The sequence below is a fragment of the Ictalurus punctatus genome, chromosome 29 (assembly GCF_001660625.3).
Source record: "Ictalurus punctatus breed USDA103 chromosome 29, Coco_2.0, whole genome shotgun sequence".
NCBI lineage: Eukaryota > Metazoa > Chordata > Actinopteri > Siluriformes > Ictaluridae > Ictalurus > Ictalurus punctatus.
Window position 1 is genome coordinate 9,475,712 of NC_030444.2, and position 26,661 is coordinate 9,502,372.

At 37.6% G+C, this 26,661-nt stretch overlaps 1 protein-coding gene across 2 annotated transcripts; it reads right to left on the reverse strand.

The window, feature by feature from the left end:
- On the reverse strand, window positions 1-26,661 carry LOC108261008 (hepatocyte growth factor activator). Of its 2 annotated transcripts, XM_017461812.3 has the most exons (14): window positions 26,269-26,655; window positions 23,895-23,958; window positions 23,557-23,650; window positions 19,255-19,328; window positions 13,808-13,948; window positions 10,526-10,657; window positions 10,302-10,412; window positions 10,042-10,216; window positions 7,734-7,831; window positions 7,133-7,367; window positions 6,397-6,536; window positions 4,731-4,871; window positions 1,662-1,804; window positions 1-353 (listed from the first exon to the last, which is right to left on the reverse strand). In XM_017461812.3, exons 1-14 carry the CDS (start codon window positions 26,518-26,520, stop codon window positions 168-170), a joined length of 1,986 nt encoding a protein of 661 aa, XP_017317301.1. In that variant the 5' UTR covers window positions 26,521-26,655; the 3' UTR covers window positions 1-167. The 2 variants fall into 2 exon arrangements, with proteins under 2 accessions (XP_017317301.1, XP_053533600.1); XM_053677625.1 differs by lacking the exons at window positions 1-353; window positions 1,662-1,804; window positions 4,731-4,871 and adding an exon at window positions 5,366-5,639 and having other exon boundaries at window positions 26,269-26,661.

A 26,661-nucleotide genomic window follows, 5' to 3' on the forward strand; every position in this document is an offset into this window, starting at 1 on the left:
TTCAAGTCTATGTCAAAATGACACTGTTTATTCAAGTGACATGAGGCTATAACAAGTCATGGTTTCAATATAATTTAATAGAATATAAAACATACTCTTCATTCACAGTTCTTTAAAAAAAAAAAAAGTCTGGCAATACACACGGCAACTGCATGCTAACACACATGCTAAAGTATTTTTTTCCGGGAGGGTTTTTTGCGTCGGATGGTCTGATTGATCCAGGAGATGTATTTGGTGACTTTGGTGTAGACACCTGGTTTCCCTGTTCGTCCACAACCATCACCCCAACTAATGATACCATAGAGAAAACTCACTTCGTTACGCACACATGCCAGTGGTCCGCCGGAGTCTCCCTAAAAGCACACAAAAACAAACAATTTTATTTTTTTACATTACTGTGGATAGTGAAATTTTCATTTTTTACACCTTTAACATTATGCTACACTAGTACAAATAATGAAATTACAAAATAAATACTTGATGAAATTCAAAAGACAAAGAAAATAGATACATGCCCTTTAGTAGGTTAGGTTTCGCAGATGTTCCTTTATTATTACATGTAACAAAACTGGTCAAACAATATATGCTTATATAATAATATAAAAGATATAATATAGTAACAATAGAGAAACAAACAAAATGATATCAACATGATATTAATAATAAAGAGAAAACTAAATGATGTTAGTGTAACTAGCCATTATATCTGCCTCCATCTTCAATCTAATCCTCAGATTTTTTTTCCACCAGACGTATTCATTCTCTTCTGTTCTATTCTGATCTGGAGATTGAGATTTTGCCTCACTTCTACAACGTTTTGATAAATTACTGATGACTGAGTGATCGTCTAAACAACTATCTAGGTAATATTTTTCCAATCTTCAACTCTCCAGTATCGGTGTGCCTGTGTCTTCCGGGATGCTTTTCTGCTCACCATGGTGGTAAAGAGTGTTTATTTGAGTTGCTATAGACTTCTTGTGAGCTTGGACCAGTCCAGCCAGTCTCCTCTGTACTCTCTCTTTAAGTAGGAATTTCCACCGGCAGAACTTCTGCTCACTGGATGTTTTTTTTTTTTTTTTTAAACTTTTCACACCATCCCGCATAAATTCTAGAGAACGTTGTGCGTGAAAATCATATGAGATCAGCCGTTTCTGAAATATTTAAACCAGCTCATTTGGCACCTATAACCAAGCCACGGCCAAACTAGCTGAGGTCATACTTTTTCCCCACTCTGATGTCTGGCGTGAACATTATTAAATGAAGCTCTTGACCTGTACAGTATCTGCATGATCTTATGCATTGTTCTTCTTCCACATAATTGGCTGACTGCACAATTGAATGAATAAGCAAGGTACAAGTGTTCCTATTAAAGTGTCCGGTGATCGTATATTGACCACACAGTTTTTGGAACTGACTCAAATTGGGTTAGTTTTACCTAAGCAACTGTTAGAGTGCAGCTACTTGTAATGCAACTGTCAATATTGTACCAGCATTTATCAGCATTACAACATTGCTGAAGACCAAGGACCAGCCAAAGGATTCAATGATGAAAGCTTACTTTTCAATGCATTTGTTTAAAGTTCCTCTTTAAATACTCTCACTCTAGCTTGTCGTACAGAGCGCCCATGTGCTACTACATTGGAAGATTATGGTTCTCTTACCTGGCAAGCATCCACGCAGCTGTCACTACCTGCACACAGCATCCCCTCTCTCACCTCTGAGCCGTACACCTCGGGAGAGGAACACTTCTCATCCGGAATAAGCTTCACAATTCCCTCTCTCAGGGAGGAATACGAGTTTCCCTCTAAGACACACACACACATACACACACTAGTTTAATAGTATATGTTAGTGCAGGTGTTAATATTTTATGTAAGTTAATTTAGCTCAGTGTGCTGCTGAGAACACATTTTCTGCTTACAAGCTGTCTTAAAGGAATACACTACTGTTATTCACTGTAATCTCTATCCACAGCTCTAGTGTAGGGCAAACCGCACAAGAATTTTTCCTGAACTGAGAAAAGAACACAAAAGGTTTTCACTAGAAAGTCAGTTATACCAGAAATAACTGATTATTTACATTTACAAAATTCTGGCAACAGATGATTAAAATATGCGACTATGCTGTACTATGCAATGTTGAACAAATGTCAGACCCAATCATTACACATAAAAAAATTAAATACTTAGGATGAGATAGAATGAGAGAATGCCTTATTAAAGCTGTTTTTATGTATAATTATCCATCACAGTAAATGGAATTCTGATCATTACACAAAACGGGTTTTGTTTTATCATGGTATGCTTAGTCTTTTCAGTAACACATAACACCACTTCTTTCCACATTATACGAATTGGGAGCTTAATTAACAATTACCAATATTCAGTGCGTTTACATGGACAACAATAATCCACTATTAACCCAAGTAAGACGATACTCTGATTAAGAAACTAGCACGTAAACAGCCATTTTTTATTACCTTAATCCGATTAAAGTCATACTCGAAGTAAACACAAATGGAATTAAGACATGTGGGGTACTCCTGTTTTAGTCGTATTATCGACGTGTATTACAGACATGTACACACCTTAATCACATTGTTAACGTCGTGTGAGAGTTTTCAACGCATTTTGCGACAGGACATGTACACACACGGCAGTGCTCAACCGTTTGACGGCAAAAACGAGAGCACGGCTTCGTCCGAAACCGCGTACTTGCCTACTATAGCCCGGTAGTAAACGAAATACATGTATCCCGGCCATTATATAATAGGTAAGTACGCGATTTGGGACGCAGCCTACGGTTTCAAGCAGTCGTCTATTTGCACATACAGCATGACAAATAATTAACCGCACTTGAAGTGTTCATAAATTTTTTAAAATAAAAACACTCAAAGACGAACTGTATGTTGATACGTGAAATTCTGGAGGGACGTCGGACGTAATGACGTGCTGTTAATCGCTCTATGTTCTATAACATGTAAAACGGGTACATGAGAGGAGTATTCTAAAAGCAACTCATGTAAACACCTTAATCACAATATTGTCTTATTCAGAATTAGGTCAATAATTAGATTACTGCTGTCCATGTAAACATAGACAGTGTTGTCCATGTAAACATACTGATTGACTAACAAGGAAGTCTTAGCAGGCAAAGAGACGAAACAGAATTTTATCACAAAACCCCACTGTATATAGGATGAACATGAATTCACTGATCATAGTTCACCTAAATAAAGCTGTGATGTAAAAGGGAACGTTTTCAGAGGCATACAGCTTGTATGTCTTTCCCACTTTACTGAATTGCCTTTTCCACCTGGTCAGTTTTATTGGTGTTTGGTCTGATCACTGATGAAAAAGCAGAAAAGTGTTGTTCAAAAATTGTACATGCTATGGCTAAACTATACAGCCCCATTCGAAAGTATTGGAACGGCAAGGCCAATTCATTTACTTTCACTATACTGTGAAGACATTTGTGTTTGAGATCAAAAGATAAATATCAGTGAGGTGACAAATCAGAATTTCAACTTTCATTTCCTCATATTGACATCCAGATGTGTTAAACAAGCTTTTGTTTGAACCCACCCATTTTTTCAAGTGATCAAAACAAGTGACTGATGTTTCTTACTGCCCATGTGTGCCCTGTTAAATTGATTGTTTAAAGAATTAATATGTCTGAAAGTCTACTCTTTGTTTGAGCCCTAGGTTTTGCCTGTGAAGGCTGCATTTGTTGTTAAAAATGATAAACCAACATGAAGATCAGAAAGCTGTCTATAGGAACAAAGCAAGCCATTCTGAAGCTAGGAAAAGAGGGGAAATCTATCAGGGCCATTGCACAAGCATTGGGCATAGCCAATACAACAATTTGGAATGTCCTGAAAAAGAAAGAAACCACTGACAACCGAACATGGAACAGGTCGGCCAAGGAAAACAACGACAGTTGAATGGAATCTGTTCCATTAATTTTGCTCGCCTAAAAACTGGGTGGTTTGCCACAAAAAATACCATGTTCTAAGTAACACATCTAGATGTAAATATTAGGAAATGAAAGCTTCTGATCTATCATCTCATATTCATCTTGTGGTCTCAAACCCAAATGTATTCAGTGTATAGCTAAAAAAAGAAGAAGAAGAAAAAAAACTTACTCCAGGTTATCCGGTGTCCTCCCTGAGTCCAAAGACATGCATTGTAGGCTGATTGGCATTTCCAAATTGTCCATAGTGTGTGAATGATTGTGTGTGCTATTGTGCACTGTTATGGGTTGGGACCCTGTCCAGGATAGGATCTAGGCTCCCCGTGGCCCTGTGTAGGATATGCACTATAGAAAATGGATGGATGGGAAAAAAAGGCCTTGCCATTCCAATATTTTCAGAGGGGACTGAGTGTTGGCAGCTCTGCAAGTGCATTTAAATGAAAAGCGCTGTAGAAAATGTATTGCATAATGTTTATTGATGGAATTGCCCTACCAACAACTTCCATTGTAAGACTTTGCATTGAGTTTACAGATTTGTTAGCAAAGGAAAGCCTTTCAAATTTCCTGTCTGTAGAAAACCCACACATTACACATTTTTTTACTATAAGGCTAAATAAAGCTAGATTATTTCTTTAATATCATGACAATGCAGTCACATACTGCTGGTTTAAATAGCAGAAAGGTGGTGTGCAGTGTGTGTGTGTGTGTGTGCGTGTGTGTGTGCGTGTGTGTGTGTGTGTGTGTGTGTGTCCACTTACTCTCCTGCATGTGTCCCCAGCCTGTGATAGTGCAGCATGTGTAGTCTGGGAACGTCATGGACTCGTCCGGCAGACAGATTGGCCGAATAAACTTGGTTTTACGAGCACAGCGACCATTAACCTTCTTCAGCTTCACAAGGGCTGTAAACCACACACACACATACACATAAAATTAAATCAGCAAATTGCCAACTATTAAGCTTTAATTTATTAAAAACCAACGTCATACTTTTGTTATCCATTTATAGTTAAATTTACTGTCATGGAAAGTCCATGAAACTGGTTATTACTTATGTTATAGCAGTTACAAACAATCATTTATGTCCCCAGCCTCTCATTTTCTCTCTCCAAAAGATAAAGATAAAAATGCAGGTTACAGAATAACCACAAAGCACAATGGTGGAAAACGCTAGATACAGTGCCCCCACAATTATTGGAATGCTTAGAAAATATGAGCAAAGTAGGCTGTGAAAATTTTTCTTTATTGTTTAACCTTTTGATCTGTTGTTCAGAAAAATTCACAAAAAATACTCTGCTCTCGTGGATATCAGAGAATTGCAAACAAAACACATGTTTATAAAAGAAAACCTTTGAGTCAATACTTTGTGCTACCTCCCTTATACGAGTCCTCTCCTACAATGCCTGATGAGGTTGGAGAATACATGATAAGGGATCTGAGAACATTCCTCCATACAGAATCTCTCCAGATCCTCCACATTTCGAGAACACTGGTGTACTCTCCTCTTCAGTTCACCCCACAGGTTTTCTATGGGGTTCAAGTCAGGGGACTGAGTTGGCCATTGCAGGACCTTGATTTTGTGGTCAGTAAATCATTTTTGTGTTGATTTTGATGTATGTTTTGGATCATTGTCCTGCTGGAAGATCCAACCACGGCCCATTTTAAGCTTTCTGGCGGAGGCAGAAATTCAGTTTTCATTTAATATCTGTTCATTTAATATCTGTTGAGTCCATGATGCCATGTATCCTAACAAAATGTCCAGGTCCTCTGTCAGAAAAACAGCCCCAAAACATTAAAGAGCCAGCACCATATTTAACCGTGGGCATGAGGTACTTTTCCATATGGCTACCTATCTGTGTGCACCAAAACCACCTCTGGTGTTTATTTTGAAAAAGCTCTATTTTGGTTTCATCTGACCTTATTCCCGATCCCATTTGAAGTTCCAGTAGTGTCTGGCAAACTGAAGATATCTGAGCACCCAATCTTGAACACCTGATTCTAATTGTATGGATTTGAAGGTGTGATAAATGTAAGGGTGTACTTACTTTTTCCATGTGACTGATCTGTTTTTTGTTCATTTAATTTGTGAAAATTACAACAAAATGTTAATTTTACGTGTAATTTGATAGAGTATCAACTTTATTAATAAGCACTGTTTCAAGCAGGATCAAATGCTTGCTTGTCCAAATATGTCAAAAAAAGCCAACCATTTCCCTGGGGTGTACTTATTTTTTTCATATGACTGATTATGTGTAGCATCCACCATACCAAGTCCCTGTGAATTAACTGTTACTACTGTGATCTGATTTGCAGCCAAAACTACTATCTGAGCTGCTGTTATAGAAAATCAATCAATGCCTTCTAAACAGTCTTTGGAAACACTGCACATGAAGTCATGTTCTGTGCTTGCTATTTAAGGCCACTTACCAATATCATGCACTGTTGGGCTGAACTGAATGTACTGGGGGTAGAACTCATACTTCTCTATGCCATACGTTTGCGTGTTGGAGCTTGAGTCGTTAAAAACGTGCTGACCAAGGACTACACGCACCGCTGACAGCAATGGACTGAGAGATGAAGGAGAGAATGAAAGAGATGGAAAAGGTCAGGAATAAAAATTATTCAACCTAAGTCAAATATTCAGCATGTGATTTATTGGAGAGTAAATGTAAAGCACACGTTCCCATATTTCTCCCATGTAACCCAATAAATAAAAGGCCAATAAAATCAACCAATACTGTATTTCCACAGCATCAGTTAAAACCACATTTACAAATGAATGCTTCTGTATGTTGAACAGCAGTGAAACAAACTGTATGACACAGCAATTTACTTGCTTGTAGTGCATGCTAACCTCACAAGTTTCCTAAAAGTTTCACATAGTAAACGATTTAAAGAGAGCAAAATAATTTTTTTCGAATCGGTTTTTCCCAGAAATTTCCAAAAATGGGAATATTTATTGCTGTGACTGTTTCTGGATTTAGGACTCAATATTCCATGCAAAATATTTTGGATTTGATTGATGGGATTAGTATTAGTTTTATATTACTGGTGTATGTTTGATTTCTGGCCATATTCAATTCATCACTTCTTGTACTAATCTGTATTATTTTTCCATTGGTCAGGCCTTATAAAGTGTACACACACACACACACATACATACTTGCGGATGAAGCAGTGGGCGGCCGACACGACCCAGCAGGATGAGATGAGGCTGCCAGCGCAGAACTCATCGCCGATATACAGCGCCGCCATCCAGGGGTGACAGCCGGCCATTGCCGAAGTGCCTCCTATGATTCGTCCTCGAGGAACTCGCTTTGGGTGTCTCCTGCCACAGCTGGGATTTGGAATAGGCACAGGAGTGGGAAGAGAGGTTGGCGTGGGAGCTTTACGAGAAGCTATAAAGGGAAAGGAGAGTCAGTTCTTACTTATATACATATACAAAATCATTCAAACACCTAGGGGTAATAGAGCATTGTTAATCAATATATATGTTTTTGGAAGGTGGGATGTAACCAGACAGTACTCAGAGCTCGAACCATAGGACCCTGGAACTGAGAGGTAATCGGTATTTAAGTTCCACTGTGCCCACATTGGGGTGTTAATGTAGTGAGTGTATACTGTAGAGTATATAGAGGGCCATTTGAGACTCAGTCTGATGGTATGTGAGGCGAGGCTTAAATATAAACAGTATCTCTGCAAAAAAAAATTTTTAAAAAGGCAAAATTATCTGAAATATTTACTTTGAAATTACTTCGACTCACATGACACTCTAAGGCAAGATGGCACATCACAGTATTCCCAGGAGATCACTCCATTATTCATTGTGTAACACCAGGGCTTCTTGTCATTATCAGGGTTCCTGTGCACACACCCAATCACAATACAAACAGTTACAAAGGAATACAATTGCATTTAGTCTAATACACCATAAGTGGTAAAAATCATCATCCAATCAGAATGCTCCTACAGAAAATATGACACCTAATCAGAATCCTTAAACAATAATGGAATCATACAGTTAGAATGCTGACACAGCAATTTTATCATCCAATCAGAATACCGTTACAGTAAATTAATTCTTTCAACTGCAAGAAGGACCTTAGTCGTTTCTTCATTATGATCTATTCTATGCACTTGCACTTTTGGCTGTGGGCTGTATTCACAGTTGAGTTTAGGGCTGCAACTAACGGTTATTTTCATAATCGATTAATTGGCCAATTATTTTTCGATTAATCGATTAATCAGATGGGGGACAAACTTTCAGTACCATTTTTCTTTTATTTATAACTAAATCCACAAACTGAGTGTTACAAATATAAACTTCGGACTAAAACTTTACACAACTGTTTGTCCAATTATATAAGACTGAAAAGAACACACACACACACACCAGAATATATATTATTAATTTAGGACTCTAGTTTAATTCAGTACTTTTTGTGCCTCCATAAAAATAATGCATAAATACTTATATATAATTGAAACTAATATATAAGTTTATATTATATAATAGTATTTATGCATTACTTTGTATAAAAGGTAACATTGACATAAACAGTAAAATGAAGAAAGTCATTGTCGGTGACTCTGGGTATCTGTGTAAGCTAGCGGCATCGCAGTACGTGCGTATGACGTCATGCGCCGTCGACTAGGGAACAGCTTATACTTACACTAGGAAGCTAGTGTTCCTTTTGAGATAACATTACCTTTCTAAAATTCACACACTGGACAGTAGAGTACACTGTGCATAGTGTAAGTGTATAGTACATCATTTGGGACACAACTTTAGTATTTATTCTCCGATGTGTGTTTTCGGAACAGAAGTAAAGTAGTGAGTAAATGCACCCCGTGCCACGCGCAGACCAACTAATCGATAATGAGATTCATTGACAACGATTTTAATAATCAATTATTATCGATTTTATAGACTAGTTGTTGCAGCTCTAGTTGAGTTATGCCCAACCGGTCAAAAGTTTAGACACCCTCATTCTTTATTTTTATATTTCAGTTTAAATTTATATTTTTAAAAAGTAGTGAGGATTTAATACCATTGTTATTCAGACCTCAGACTAAACTACAGACGAGAGATATACACACAGGGTGGAGTCTGCTAAAAAGAGAGGCGTTTATCAGTTACACTTGATTCTGACCCTGCACTTTCTATACATGTGTGATATCAACTCAAACGAGGAGCGGTATTAAGTCCAGCTCTACTGTCTGACAGATTGATGTAACCACAATATATCATGCCGATATGTTTGTTTCAGTAAATTAATTCTTTCGGCTTACTGTACAACTGTGGACAATACTAGAAGGTCAAAGTTAAATATAACAATATGACACTATTAATTAATTAATTAGGTAGGTAACAGAGTACAGCTTAATTTAAAGAAGATTAATGTAAAAAAAAAAAAACAGTTTTGTGCTATTTTTTATTTTAAGTTGTTGAATAGTGAGGGAAGCCACATTAAATGAAACCAAATTTACAAAACTAATGTGATCACACTGCAACTAAGACTAATTCTGTTGCAATATTGTAGCACCACTAGACTCCTACCAGATGTTCATTTCAATGCTTAACATCATCTCATTCATATATCAAATTTAGCTTCTCACCATCATCAACATTTTTTATTTTTCATTTGTCTTTTGAGTTTTTTGACAGCATTTTCCAGCACATTGAAAAGAATAATAATAATAAAAAAAACTGTATCTGCTTCTTTAGTTTGCATTTTCTATCCCCCCCCCCATTTAAAAACCTTGTCTTAGATGTTTCCACTCATGCAGAAATCTGAAAAGGTATGAACTACTCACAGGTAATTTGTACAATGTGAATGGGGAGACCAAGAACTTAAGTCCCTGTGTGACCCAATTTTGAATACGCACAACATTTGGAAACATAGTGCTGTTTGCCATTTCTATTAATGATCAGTTGACCATTGCTGTTGTTCAATGTTGTCTACTATCAATCAAATAAATTTAACATTATACAGAATCCTATTTGCAGCTGTGTTAGGTTACAGTTAGTGTTATAGCAGATGCACATGGACATGGTGCACTTATTCTAACCTGCAGAACGCATGGTCCCCGAGTCCCCGCTTGGAGGCGTCCTGTACAGTGTCCGGCGAGAGCTCATTGTACATGAGGTCTGAGCTCCAGGGCAGGCAGGAGGCGCCAGAGAGCGTAACGTTCACAGTGCCACGATACTGTACACCTCTGTCCTTATAGCATTTTTCCTCAGGTGCTAAACCAAATGCACAGACACTTGATCAGTGATTTTGTGTTTGTGTGTGTATGTGTGTGTGTGTGGTCAGTGTTTGTATACTTACAGATGCTACAGTATGGTCCTCTGTAGCCTGGTCTGCAGGCACACACTGCCTCTCTTGTTGCTTCGATTATTCTGCAGGTTCCTTCATTCTCACAGGGATTAGTTAGACATACTAACCCCCCCCACACACACACACACACACAGAAAGAGAGAGAGAGAAACAACAGACTAAGAATGGTATAAGAAATGTGAGTTAGGTTTGTGTATTTATAACAAAGGTACTACCTCCGTAACGTGTGCGCTCACAAGACACTCCGCCTCTGCCGCATTTGCACTGCTCAACGTTACGCAGGTGGATTCGTCCCCACACCTCCCCGATGTTGTAATGCCTCAGGTGTAGAGGTTCATAGCATTTTTCTATTAATCAGAGAAAAGAACAAAAATGCAAACCATCAACCGAAAGAGGGGAAACTTTTCACTCTGACCAATATGCAAAACTCACCAATACACCAATACTGCCACCAACTGTAAGCAGCTAAAAATGATAATGAATTACAATGTGATATGATTTTATATGGTCAGAGATTGAACAGACACCTTACTAAATACCTGTCAATTGCTTAAAAAAAAAAACTCAACAAGAAACCTATAACAATAATAATAATAATAAAAGAAATGACCAGAAAGTGTTGATTTATTTTCTATAACTGCAAGATTATAGCTGTTATAGAACAGTTGATGGTGAAAGTTTCTTTGAGGAGACATTTATTAATTGTTGGAAGGAGTCTCCAGTGTCAGCGCTTTGCAACAGTCAAAAGTAAATCCGTAACTTTTTTCGGACATCTTCAGGACAGAGGACTTTGCGCTTTACAAATTTTTTTGATAACATAACCATAAAGCACACTTGGTGACAAAATGCATTTTTGATCATGTTAACTTCAGAAGAGATGGACAGTAGAGGTTGGCGAGGTAAAGACTATTTGTCTTTGAAGTGATAACAGAAACTAATTTATTTGGTGGATGTTACCCAACATTAAACATAACTATAAATTAATAAAAATCATGTCATGTTCTTTAACTCTTTTTAACAGAAGACAAAATAAATTAAATTTCGGCCTGTTTTGGGTTTGCCTGCATTCAGCATTGAATTTATCTGTGATGTCACACTCCACAGTATTGGTTAATGGCTCATGTGAAAGTAGACACTGGGGGCTTTAAAGCGCACCTATTATGGTTATGAAATGTGCCTAATTTTGTTTTAAAGGTCTCATATAATGGATTTACATGCATCCAAGGTCAAAAAACACTTTAATGTGCTCATAATTTAAATTTCAACATTAGATTTTTCTCCCCAGTGTCACAAACGACTCGTTCAATCATCCGTTCTAAGGGAGTCATTCTAAATTCCTCCTTTCAGACAGCATACTCTGCTCTGATTGGTCAGATGTCCCAGTCTGTTGTGATTGGGCTACCGCTGTCAGTGTGTTTCAAAAAGGAAACACCCACTACCGTAACAAGTTTAAGCTCCATCTGTTCGGAAGCAGCCGATGAAGACCAGAGTTGGGTTTTTTGTTACAAACCTACGTAGGTTAGTACAGGAAGTATGTCTGGAACCACTAGCGACTCATTTCAGCTGTTCAGAATCGCTTTCTTCTTTTGGGAGTCGATAACTCTGTTTGTCGTGGGTTTTGATTTTTTGAAACTTTGCAGACGTTTTACATTCACAAACAGCTCTATAACACACTACATGAAAGGTAATATTTGGAAAACCATAATAGGTGCACTTTAAGAATTTGCAGTTTTTCATAAGTACAGGTGTGCCCAAAAGTTTGCATACCTCTTGCAGAATCTGCTAAATCTTAATACTGTTAACAAAATAAGAGAGATCATAAAAATCCCATGTTGTTTTTTATTTAGTTCTGTCCAAATTTCACTATTTCACATAACAGAAGTTTACATATAGTCCACAAGACAAGATTATAGCTGAATTTATAAAAATTACCCCGTTAAAAAGTTTACACACCCTTGATTCTTAATACTGTGTGTTGTTACCTGGATGAACAACGTACTGTTTTTATCTTGTGTGAGAGTTGTTCATGAGTCACTTGTTTGGCCTGAGCAGTTAAACTGCCCACTGTTCTTCAGAGAAATCCTCCAGGTCCTGCACATTCTTTACATTTCCAGCATCTTCTGTATATTTCACTCCTTTCCAACAGCGGCTATATGATGTTGAGATCCGTCTTTTCACAGTGAGGACAACTGAGGGACTCGTACACAACTATTACAAAAAGGTGCAAATATTCACTGATGCTCAAGAAAGCAACATGATGCATTAAGAGCCAGGGGGATGTAAACTTTTGAATAGGATGATGGGTGTAAATTGTAAATATTTTGTCTAAAGATCTTTTTTTTTTTTCATTTAGTACTGCTCTTCAGACGGTAAATAAGATGGTTACATGTCTCCCAGAAGACAGAATACTAACACTTTACACCAATCATCCTGTTCAAAGGTTTACACCCCCCTGGCTCTTAACGTATCGTGTTGCCTTCTTGAGCATCAGTGAATATTTTTCCTTTTTACTTTGTACTTCTCCTGCTGTAGGTCTGTGGCACGTAATTCAACGAGTGAAGCACATGACTATTTCCCTTCAAATGATTGAATAAAATAATTTTCATATTTTGTTACATTGTACTGAACATTTCGTTCTTTTCCAAACTGGATTATTCTATTTGTCACACGATCCCAAAGTGTGCCACCGAAAACTTTAGTTCTGACTTTTCTTATGTTTGTTTCATGTCTGAAAAATTAAGTTGAAATGGAGACAAATGGGTACACAATGTCCACAAACTGCATTTTATAGGTTTTAAATATCTATTGTGGTCTAACGAGAAACAGACCTAGGTTCATGATTGGGTCAACTGGAGCCTAAACAGCTTAAATGACTAAGCTGGGTTTAGATGCATGTACATGTCTGCATTCTTATTATCCGCAAATGTGACTGAAGTCTGAAAATAACCTTGGCACTTGACGTTTGCAATGATTGGACTGGATGTGAGAATTAAATCAGTTTATACGGTCAAAGAAAGTGTGTGAGCAGGACATACTGGAGTGAGGCTGAGATTAAAAACATGGCTATTGGCTATTATTGTAAAAATGCACACATGCAACCATGAAAAATTCCTCATAACCAAACACAGATGATCAGCTGGACACAATCCGTAATTTAGAACTGAAAGTCCTTGTAAGCGAACAGACAAATGGCAGAGATAAAAGAGCTGGCAGATAGGGGAAGGGTGTAAAAAGTGAAACGTGATCATTAGCCTAATAAAAGAGAGGAGTATAGATGAGTATAACTGGGTGTGAACCAACCTTTTAGAACACATATACGTAGCCTTTTCCCCTCCAGACTTGGCGTAAACCTAATCTGGAAGTTTCAATCTGTGTGCATACGCAATAACTGGCATGTGAACATGTATCAATCCCAATATGGACTCACTGGAATGCAAATGTTTGACGTGAATGGTGGCGTTTCAGTGTGTTGTGGTTTTTAAGTGTGATTCACTCACTCAGCTCACACTTGACTCCTGTGAAAGCATCTGGACACATACACTCAAACGAATTCCGGTAAGGAACTGCAGTACACACCCCGCCGTTCTTACATGGGTTTGGATTGCACAGGCTTTGCTCGCTGATACTGTGGAAAACAGCTGAGGGGAGAAAGAGAAAGTCGTCAGGATCTGACTTCTGTATCTGAGTTTACATCAAACAGATGGTCCACATGGGGACGTTCCACTGAGTCATTGTTTTTTTGAAACCGCAGACAAATCTAAAGGCCCTTTAAAAAACTGCCATGGCTCTAAAAAGGATGTTGGTTATATAATACAAGCTGCAATATTGGAAGGAGATCCTTAGATCAATTATTTTAGGTCACAGTAATGTGCGTCCAGTATCAAGTGGGCCATGTCAAGTGGGCATGTTCTGCATAAAATCACAGAATACAATTAGCATGCGGATGAAAATATCCACTTCAATTTACACATATTGTATTATCTTGTTTGACTTATAAATATAATCACAAAAGTTTGTATTCATAAGCACAAACAAAGATATGTTTAAAAAAACAAATATAATAGGGAACAAAAGTATTAATTACCAACTTAATGGTATGGTATTATGGTATTTAGTACTTTCCTGCAAATCCATTGCTGGCAGTTCCTTTGCTTTGAGTAACGTTACTTTAAGACATTAAGAAGAAATTTGTTTTTTGCAAAACTGTGGTTCAATTTTGGCCCACACCTCTTGACGTGGACATGCAATTTCAAAATCCTCTACAAATAAAGTCAGGAGATTACAGTAGCTAGGACACGTAAGCACCATCATCTTCTTGTTAAAAAACCTGTCTGGAGTTTTTATGGCTGTAGCTTTGGAGCCGTTGTTTTCTCCCCAAATTCATTAACACGGCCGATGACATTAAATTCTCCTCTAATACAGTATATCCCAGTACATCAATCCACTCATGTTTCCTTAGATGACATATAACTCCCCCCGAACATATATTATAATGCTCCCAGCTCCATACTTTACCGTGGTTATGATGATCTTGAGAACACACACGCAAGCCTTTTCCCTCTAAACATGACAAGCTGATTTATTGCCAAAGAGTTCTAGATTTCGTTCTGTATTGTCTAAAGGCTTGTGTGCAAATTAAAAAAAAAAAAATCATTGTTTATTGTTCTCTGTGTAACTGTTGTTCCTGCTGCTCTCAGGTCATCCTACAACTCTTTTCAGGTGACTACTGGCATCTCACTTACCTTCCTGTCCACTAATCTGAGACTAATCTGAATAAGTTCTATTTAAGTGTTGATGTGATTGAACAGGGTTTGCAGTAATCAGGCCTGGTTGCGTCTAGTCCAGCTGAATAACATTATGAATGCAGTTTCATAGATTTGGGGAATTAGCAACTACAGGGGAAAAAACATTTTCACACAGGCTCAGTTGTTATTTTATAGCATTTTTGCTTCAATAAAGAACATTATCATTTAAAAACTGTATTTTTGTGTTCTCAGGTTACCATTGTTTTATCTTAGATTTTGTTTTAATTTATGAAACAATTTAGTATGAGATCTATACAAAAACAGAAGAAATCAGCACAACACAGCACCACAGAAAAAGTCTCCAGAAGAATGTTGGTAGATGCTACCAGCCAATTTTCTTATAAAACTGTACAAACTGTACCTGAGACTACTGATGTTATTTTAGAGAGTAACAAGTAATTTTGAAGCTTAGAAAAGACTCACACTCACACAAACACACACACACACACACATACACACACAGTGCCCTCCACTGATATTGGCATCCTTGGTAAATATGAGCAAAGAAGGCTGTGAAAAATTGTCTTTATTGTTTAATCTTTTGTTAAAATAATTCACAAAAATACTCTGCTCTCATGATTATCAAACAATTGCAAACAAAACACAGGTTTATACAAAAACAAACATTTTTGTTAAAAATAGGTGTGCAACAATGATTGGCACACTTTTAGTCAATGCTTTGCACTACCTCCCTTTGCTAAGACAACAGCTCCGAATCTTCTCCTTTAATGCCTGATGAGGTTGGAGAATACATGGAAAGGGATCTGAGACCATTTCTCCATACAGAAACTCTCCAGATTCTTCACAGAGGACGCTTGTGGACTCTCCTCTTCAATTCACACCACAGGTTTTCTATGGGTTTCAGGTCAGGGGACTGGGATGGCCATGGCAGGGCCTTGATTTTGTGGCCAGTAAACCATTTTTGTGTTGATTTTGATGTATGTTTTGGATCATTGTTCTGCTGGAAGATCCAACAACGGCCCATTTTAAGCCTTCTGGCAGAGGCAGTCAGGTTTCATTTAATGTCTGTTGATATTTGAGTCCATGATGCCATGTATCCTAACAAAATCTCCAGGTCCTCTGGCAGAAAAACAACCCCAAAACATTAACATGAGGTACTTTTCCATATGGCTACCTCTCCGTTTGCGCCAAAACAACATCTGGTGTTTATCTGATGTTTTGGTTTCATCCAACCATAGAACCCGAACCTATTTGAAGTTCCAGTAGTGTCTGGCAAACTGAAAACGCTTGAGTTTGTTTTTGGACGAGAACAGAGGCTTTTTTCTTGAAACCCTTCCAAACAACTTGATGTAGGTGACTTCGGATTGTCGTTTTGGAGACTTTCTGACCCCAAGGCGCAAACATCCTCTTCACCATGCGTTGAGATAATACAGACACACATCCTCTTCCAGGTTGATTCACAACATTTTTAGTTAACTGGAACATCTTAATTTTATATATATATATATATATATATATATATATATATATATATATATATATATATATATATATATACATATCACACACACACACACTGGGGGAAATAAGTATTGAAAGTGCCAACATTTGTTTCAGTAAATATAGTTCCAATGAGGCTATTCACATTAAATTTTCACCAGACTTTGGTATTAACTCAAGAAATCCAAACATTAAAGTCCATAAATGGAGTTATGTGTAATAAAGCACAATGACACAGGAAAAAAGTATTGAATATGCTGAATGAATTCGTCTGAAATACTCGTCTGACTATTCCTCTGACTCCCTGGTCAGAAATCTTGCGAGGAGCTCATGTGCGTGGCCGGTTGATGACAGAGTGATGTTGCTTCCACTTGTGGGTAATGGCCCCAATGGTGCTTACTGGAGGATTCAGAAGTTTTGAAATATGTTTGTATCCGATTCCATCAGTATGTTTTGCAACAACAAGGTTGCAAAGGTCTTGGGAGAGCTCTTTGCTTTTAACTATCATGAGATGTTTCTTGTTTGACACCTTGGTAACGAAAAGCCTTTTTATACACCATCAATTTACTAACCCATCTGATATTAATTTGCACAGATAGGGACGTATAATTACTTACAGATTGCAGCTGGCTCCTTGCCTTACCTTGCCTTGGAGAACAGCTTTTTCTTAGCGTGTTCAATACTTTTTTCTGTCATACCACTTTATTACACATAACTTTATTTATGCCCTTTAATGTTGTGAATTCTTTATATTTCCAGATTTCATGAGTTAATACCAATGTCTGGTGAAAATTTCATGTGAAAAGCCTCATTGGAAATATATTTACTGAAAAAAATGTGCTGCTTTTCCCAGTGGTGATGATTACTTCATAACCTGGATAGGTAGTCGGCCACTAGGTTCTGCCTTCCAGGGCAATGTTGCACCTGAAAGGTAGGACAGGGTTGGAGGGCCAGGTACCATCTTTTCACTAGGGCATTGTGATCCTTTACCGAGTGGATCCATGTCAATGCTCGATGGTCTGTCTTCAGGTCAAACTCCCTCCACAGGAGGTAGTACCGGAGAGCTTCCATGGACCACTTAAGAGCAAGACACTCTTTCTCTATTGTTGAATACCTGGTCTCTCTGGACAATAGCCTACAGGGGCTCAAAGGGGGAGAATCCGGTCGAGGCCTGAGGTACTTCCCTGTATGCAAACAAGACCAGGGTAGCCACTTGTCCCAATCCTGCCCCTAGTCCATGACGAACTTCCGTACCATGGACTTCAGGGTCTGATAAAATCTCTCCACCAGTCCATCAGTCTGTGGGTGGTAAGGACTGGTTCTCAGAGCAGTTATGCTCAGTTGCTGGTTGCTTTCATCAGACGTGGAGTAAAGTTTGTCCTTCATCCGTCAATATCTCCTCTTGGTTTGTTCTGACCAGCTGCCAGAGAGTATTGCTAACCAGATGCAAAGTTTCCATTTTAATAGAGGTCCTTAATATTTAATATTTTGGGGTGTCCTATGGTTTAGTAAACTTCTACCTCTTAAAGGACCTTTTAAGCAGCCGTGGAACTTTTTAAAGGCTAAAAATTGTAGCAATTCAATAAAGTCATCACTCGGAGCAATCTTTCAATTTAAAATAATAAGCTAATTTGATAAAAAGTTGGAAAGTATTTATCCATGTCAAGTATCCAAAGAGTCAATTCGATGCAGACCTGGCAGTGGGCAAAAGATAAGTGGAGTTGGAGTCTGGTCCATATATAATATATACTTTTGTTTTGTTCTTATCTATAAGTAAATGACATTATGTGTGTAAATCTGAAGTGAATATATGCACTGGAAGTATATCAAATAACATAACCAAAATACTTAATACTTACTGAATGTGTTTTTTCTCACTGTATATTTCACATTAATATCACATAAAAATGCAGTAATGCCCAACATTTTCTACAACAAAAATCTGACTGTATTTCAATTACTAATCCAAATACAACTTGATAGTGATAACAATTTTCAAACCCAAATGTGCATGTTGCGTGTAAATTAATTCTGGTTAATAATTCTCAAACTTGTCTTTATTTATGCCCATATATATAAAACACAATGCCAATTTAACTTATTAATAAGAACTGCTTAGGATACTGGCATGGTTTTAAAATTTATTCTACAAATGTATAATGTAGTGTAACTTTGTCATTTTAACAATATACTCTCTGTCCAAAAAATGTTAAGATTTTGTAGTTTCATACAGTTTTGCAGAACACAGGGCTGGTTTCTGTGCTGATTTTTTCAAGCAGACCTGGCAACCATAGGCAGGACACCTAATATTCTTGTGGTAAATGTTCTGGTACTTTATGTAGTGGAAACATTTATCTATCCATCGATCCATCTATAATATGTAGTACAATGACGAATAATTCTCATCCAGTACTTGCGTGCAACTTTTGTGTGCTTCGGTAGTAAAGCACACACATGCTGGAAAATTTGCTTCCAGCTGCACGAGTTAGCATGTTCATTCATCTAAACATGCTGTGTCGAGTGTTTAGATTTTGTTTTTTACATCACCACTACACTTATTGCTCAAGTGCATGGTGACACAAACAGATTCCACCCACAATGTGCATGTTCGTGAGCTGAGTAATGCACTCCTTACACAGTTTGGTGTGCGTAAGAGAGGAAGAAGGATTTTTCCTTACTGTTAAAGAGGCGTGTGTGCGAACTACAATATCCCCACTTCATGTCCCGGTCGAAGTTGTTGGTAAGTGAGCACCTGGAATGAAGGAAAAGTCCAGATGTGTGCATGTGACATTGTCAGAAGGCTAATTCAGTCAGACAGATAGAACAGATGTAAATCTGAAAGGAAAGGGAGAAACTTTCCACCAGTCTAAACAGATAACAGACAAAATTATAATAAATAGATTATAAACGTTATTTAACAGACAAAAAAAAAAGGGGGAACATTTACTGAACATTTATAGAAGTTTAATGGAGTCTCCAGTGTCAATGCTTTGTAAAGGGCTTTCTTACTATCTTCAAGACAGAAAACAAAAGAAAGGCTGGTGACGGAATAGCAGTTTATAGCTGTTGTGAAGTGATAATAGGAATTAACTTGTCTCATCGACATTTGACAATGTTAAATGCTTAAAAAGCATGATGAGTCGGTGGTATAAGAGGAATGAAAGACTATACATGCTGTTGTTAGAAAATAAGCAAAGCCCCAAAGCATTTTATTCTGGATATCATGTACCACAATATTTAATCATATCGAGGTGCTAATATATACAATGGGGTCCAAAAGTGTGAGCCCTGAAAAGCAGAATCTTTAAAATATTAACATGAATTTCAGAGTTTCTTAGTTTTTGGGTCGTCCCATTTTTAATGACAGTGTGCACTCGAGCTGGCATGGTCTCCACATATGATCCATTTGAGGTCAAATCCATTGGAGTGTATTCTGAACACATGCTTCAAATAGAAGAGATTAGGTATGAGGAAAATCTGACTTTTGTACAAAGCAGTTAACATGGTCAATATCACACATTACATTTAAATAGGGATCTACAATTTTAACATTTTCTTTACTTTCTTTGTTTATAATATTTCAAAATTCTAAAACCTTCTGTTTAGCAATTTTAAATGAAAAATAAATTTTAAAAAAAAGATCCTAGATTTTCAGTGTGGTTTCAGACTTTTGGACCCTGCTGTAACGACCTCCTGTCTCAACTATAAATTATTCCATAAAGAATCATCATTACACAGTCAGTTCATTGGCTGCATTAGATGGTATAACTATGTTACTTGTGTGTAGTTTGACTGTTTATGTTGGGCAAATTAACAAGGCAGACTTGAACAGGATGATAAGAACAACAGATCTACCAATGTACAGCTCTGTATACACAGAACTTTTGTAGTTGCCTACAAAAGCTGGTGAAAGCAATCATAGCTAAAAAATAAAATAGTCATGGCTATTGCTAACTGCACTAAACCAAAGGTACTTTCATGTGTCCAAACATTGTTATGCCTAAGTATGACTGCGGCTTAATGCTTGCTGGTTAACAGCAAAAAAAAAAAAAAAAACCTACCAGATTAGATGTTACCAGATGGTAATTCAAATACCAAGACCAAATTCATCAGGAAGGTTTTGATAATCAGCCAGCATGGCTATCTCACAAATCTCACTCTCTCATTGAGGAACCTTTCTATAAGCTACTTGCCATGTCTAACATTTCCCTTCAATAACAAGTTGTTCTTTGGTTGCCTTTTTTGTAGCCAGCTAATACAACTTGACAAAGAGTCAGAAAATGAGCTCTGAAAATGAATGTGAATCAGCAGACATGTTATGGTGATTAAACTTTGGCATTGGGTAACTATAGACATTTAAACTAAACCACAAGCCAAAAGGCAAGCAACAACAGACTACAGCTAAAGAGAAAAAGAAAACCCACTAACAATCAGCATCACTGGTATGTGGTACACATTATGACTCATGTCAGTGTTTATAAAATTTAGTTTTAGTTTAAGCTTGACTCTAACGACAGTCATATACATAACTAAACAGATACAGGTTTGGGAGGTATGAGTTGTATTATACGTGGCTAATATGGGAAAACACGAAATAGCGTAATGCTGTGGGCTGCAAGGAATGCAGACATCACTGGTTTAATGCCGAGAGAGCCAGTGGTTTCAGAATTCTATTCTCTTTTAATCCCTAGATGGCTTCCATACTGAAGACTATTAGCAAAGGCTTTCTACTTAAAACACCAACAACCTACACAAACACACACACACACACGCAACAGTGCCCTCCACTAATATTGGCACCCTTGGTAAATATGAGCAAAGAAGGCTGTGAAAATTGTCTTTATTGTTTAACTTTTTGACCCTTTGTTCAAAAATTTCACAAAAATACTCTGCTCTCATGGATATCAAACAATTGCAAACAAAACACAGGCAGATGGTGGAAATGCATCAGGGCAGGACAATAATTAAGAAGATTCTGTATGGAGGAATGGTCTCATATCCTTTGCCGTGTATTCTCCAACCTCATCAGGCATCATAAGAGAACACTCAGAGCTGTTATCTTGGCAAAGGAAGGAGCACAAAGTATTGACTAAAAGGGTGCCAATAATTGTCGCACAACTATATTTACCAATTTTTTTTTTTGATAAACTGTGTTTTGTTTACAATTGTTTGATATCCATGAGAGCAGAGTATTTTTGTGAAATTTTTTTTGGAACAAAAGATCAAAAGGCTAAACAATAAAAACAATTTTTCACAGCCTTCTTTGCTTATATTTACTGTCCAGAGTGTTCATTGTTTAGTCACCCAAAAAAGAAGCGATTTATCTAGATCAATTATAGCTCCTATTCATATTTCCAAATATGGTTGGTATAAATATTCTAGCAGGGCTGTCTTCTTTAAATATAAATTACATTTCTGACATTCACATCAGATTATTTGCTGTTGACAAATATCTTAATGCGGAATATTTGAGCCTAGACTGTAAATTCTTTGCGGCCATTCAGTGACAGTCATGTCCGAGTTGTACACAGTGAAACGCTACCTAAATCTGATCTGGATTTGTGCTGAATAGTATCAGAAAAGTTCACTAGACACGGTATCAGAATGTACTACGAAGTTGGGATGCACTGTTGCTGCTAGTCAAAGTGGGGTCCTTTTATTATAATGTTGGAAAGATTTTCTTTTTTAAGGATCAGCAACGATCATGTAAGAACAATGGAAAACACGTACAATGAACATCATGAATGTGCATATGCCCAGTGTGTACTGGGTGCGTCTGAAATGCGTGTGCACCACTGTGAACTTGTTTCCCATGCAAAGACTGAGAAAAAAAAAAAAGACGTGTCTCCTTCATCCAAAGCCTGAACTTTCTAGTTTCAGGTCTTTTGTGCATTTTTTAGATGTAGTTTGAGTGCTAATTTTCCTGTGACCTGGCAACCCTGAACACTACCTTCACTGATTTCAAGCTTCCAACATAAAAACTTAGACTTTTTTGTTTCATCTTCTGGGATCCCAGACCTCACGCGCAAATGAACATTGCCTCTCCTGTTCGTATCTGTATTTGTTTAGAACGTATTACCTGTTCTAACTAAATAATGTATTCATATTTATTTACATCCCTAGTGTGGTATGTTGTGATGATATTCATTCATAGGTTAGACAACCTCATCACCATATCATTTCACCTGACGTGTATACACGCTGGCATTTCTTTGCTGTAATTTTCCTTCTGAAAAACCAAGCTAAGGCACATGCAAACATACATAAAGAAGCAGAAAGTGAAACTGTTCAGACTAATGACTAATGTAGACAGAGAGGTAAAGGCATATTCTGAAATACATACAATAAATATAATGTTCAATGGTGCTCAGTTTCCCCGAAGGGAGGGGGTATCATGTCCTCAGACAGTTTGGTACAACCCCTGATAAAAACTGCTTTAAGATGTGCCAAATGTGACAGAAGAGAAGTTCTCTTAAGCTGTAACTTGATATCAGCTGATCTACTTATGAAAAGGAAGCAATGAGTAAATATTTTAAGGGCAGTAGTAATGTCAGACATGCACATACACACACACACACATACACACACAAACACACCCCTTGTAAAAGGTGGAGTCTGAGAAGTGTGCTTTGAGATTTTGTGTGTGCTTCTGCATAAGTGAGGTTTCCTGATTGCGTCTATACTGTATGCAAGACTGATTTTGTGTAGTGATTTTGTGTGTGTCCACAAAGATATCTGACTGTTTTGACCTTGTGGGGACATCTGACTGGTCCTCATAACTAAACTAAAATAGGTTCCAGAAACTTTCCTTTCAGTTACTGAGGTTAAGGTTAGAGTTAGAGTTAGATATAGGCATCACATTAATAATTTGCATTAACAAACATGTGTGTGTGTGTGTGTGTGTGTGTGTGTCTGTGTGTGTGTGTGTGTGTGTGTGTGTGCGTGTGTCAATGTGTCATGTATGATGTAGAATAACTCACCACCGCCTGCCAGAGTTGAATGTAATGCACTGATGATAAAGAGTCCCACCCAATCTGAATGGAAACTTACACTCCCTTCCCTCTATGGTGAGGACTGAAACACGCACACGCACAGAACACCTTCTGACATTACACGGCAAGATGAAACATATCTAAAAGCATCAAATATTTTTTAAATCATTAACACCCATTAATGACAAATGGTTGGCACTGCACCTCTGCACTACATCACAGTGTAAACTGAAAGCCCAGCACTGTTTGTTGAAGATCTAAAATCTTTAACTTTATCAATCTTTAACTTTATTCAACTGCATTCTTTTTTCAAGCAGCCACCATACCTTTTTGACTTGCCGTGACCGACTGTGTGGAGGTAAAGATCTCAATACCAGGAGGCTGCTTGCGCTTCAATGTGGGCAAAGAAAAACAAACAAACAGAAACTTGAATTAAAATGATATCATGACAACACATTTCATTCTCTTTAAGCATTTGTGATGACTAGTAAGTGTGCAGGACACAAATAACCATATCTTTCTGAAACAATATTCTTTTTAAATCATTCTTCTGGCTCTAAACGATTAGTTGGTCCAACTTGCAAATAGTGTAATCAGTAATCCCTATCATCAAAGATTCAATCAAAAAGATTCAATTGGCATGGTGTATACTGGTTCACACTTAAACTGAGGATAATCATGCTTAAAAAATGGAAGCAATGGAAATAAATGTTGTACAGAATGTATCTAAATGGCAAGACAAAAATCTGAACAAATCAGTGGTTTGAATTATTTTAGTGTATTGAACTAAATGACATGAATCATTCAGAAAAATTTGCACATCACCCAAGCTGACCTTTCAAGCTAGTCCCCCTAATATCATAAGTACTATTTATTAATTAAAATCACCCAAAGCAATAATGTTACTTATTAAAAGCTGCATTAATTATTTGTAAGATAAAAATAAATTGAATATTAAAAATGAAAACCATTCATCATTAAAAAGAAAAAGGAAAACAGTTCAGTAGAGCTAGCGACCAAGCATTAGCTTGCTATTAAATAAACTAGCTGCCATTGCAGTGAGAGACTGTCGTTGAAAAATGATAGCTAAACATAAATGAGTAGCTTGCTAATACATCAATAAATAAGTTGTTAAATTGTACTACCTAAATAGTACAGTATAAATAGTTAAATATTGTTATATTACTGCATTGCTGAAATCTCAAATCGAATAGGTCAGAAGGTGTGCATTGGCTTCGTGTTACAGCATGGTTCAGAAAGTAGTTCCGGCTGTAACATGAACCATAGGTTAATATTAATGTGCTGGTTCTACCATGTTATTTTTTCTACAGCAACAAATCGTGTTATTTAACAAAGTAAAATGTACAATTGTTGATGTGGTGACTTTTTTAAGAGACATTTATCTACAATTTATGAAAGGAGTCTCAGTTGTAAGTTTGTAATAGTTAGTTTCCCAGCTTAGGAAAGTCTTCATGACAGAGTTTACACTTTCAGGTTTCACAGTAAAGTGAAAAACTGCTTTTTTTGCGAGAGAGAGAGAGAGAGAGAGAGAGAGAGAGAGAGAGGCTGGTGAAAGAATAACTGTTTATCACAGCTATAACGTAAGTGAGAACAGGAACTAACTTGCCTCTCAGACATTCCACAACATTAAATCAACATTAATAAATGAAACATCATAGTCATGGGCATATCACTGAGGCATAAATAGAATAACACACTCCAGACTGTGCTGTTATATGAAAATAATGCATGGAAATAATGGCAAACTGAGGGTGTGATGATTTACCAATCCAGGGCCTCGGTTGATATATATGACTTAATGGTGCACCGTACCCTCTACAACACTAGACTACATACACTACATTCACGCCAGTAAATTGAAAACTTTGGTTCAATCTAAGACCCTTGGGTTATTTGGTTTCTCTCTGTGATTGACCCCTTAAATACAGTATGTATAACTCTCCCTGCTGAACCCCCCCCCCCCCCCCCCCCCCCCAAAAAAAAAAAAAAAAACACCACAGAAATTCTAATGGTTTAGACTACACTACAGAAAGCATTAAAAACCATTACCAATTGGTTTCCATTACGTAGTATGACGTATTAAGCACTTGACTCCTTACTGATATCCACTAGACATAACATGCAGTAGAAGGCAGAAATTCCCAGTAGAGACCCACAGGGATGGATCATTACAGTTTCCATTCAAACCAACACCATTACCATTATAAGCATTACAAATTCTACCAGGGTTTCTATTTCAGGGTTCTTTATTTCAGCAGGGCTACAACAAAGGGTTCTATGAAGAACTATTTCAGAAAAGGTTCCATGTAACTTCCTTAAGAAATCATTCCGCTTAGAACCTCATTGATACAACATGGTTTCTGAAAAGAGCCCTTTACGGCTCTGTTAAACATTGTGAGATGACGGTACCAGTTTGGGAGCAGTGAACTTACTGTTTAAAAAAAAAAAAAAAAAAAAAAGACAGTTTACAAAGATTAAGGTCAAAATGGTTAAGACCTCCTGAGGCACTCTTTAGGAACTTTGGAAGTGTAGCTTTAGAGAGAGAGAGAGAGAGAGAGAGAGAGAGAGAGAGAGAGAGAGAGAGAGAAATGTATTTCATGACTGAAACTAAAACCCTTTAACTTATTAAAGTTACTTGTAGCTGAACATCTTCCCCTCAGATCATTTGCCGCCACTTACCACTCGCACGCCGCGCGCGCCGGGCTGCAGCGTCAAACACGTCAGACACGAGACGAAAATTCGCGCGAGAACCGACCTCTCGAGGACGACCATTTCTGGGCGAGCTGCGTCTCCTCTCTGAAAACCAGTAAATACTGACAGTATAGAGAGAGAGAGAGAGAGAGAGTGAGAGAGAGAGAGAGAGAGAGAGACCCCTCCGCTCGGAGTAGTGTCACAATCCGCGCACTGAGTTGTGTTAAAAGCTTGCGTCATTTTGGCAGAGGACTCTGGGTACGCTTGCGCCCATCGCGGGGGTTGTGAGCATATCTAACCCTGTAGAGCCTCTGTGGACTCACACACCTGAGCTGAAACCGCACACTACCTGGTGTGGCGTGCTGTTCTGACATGCACTGG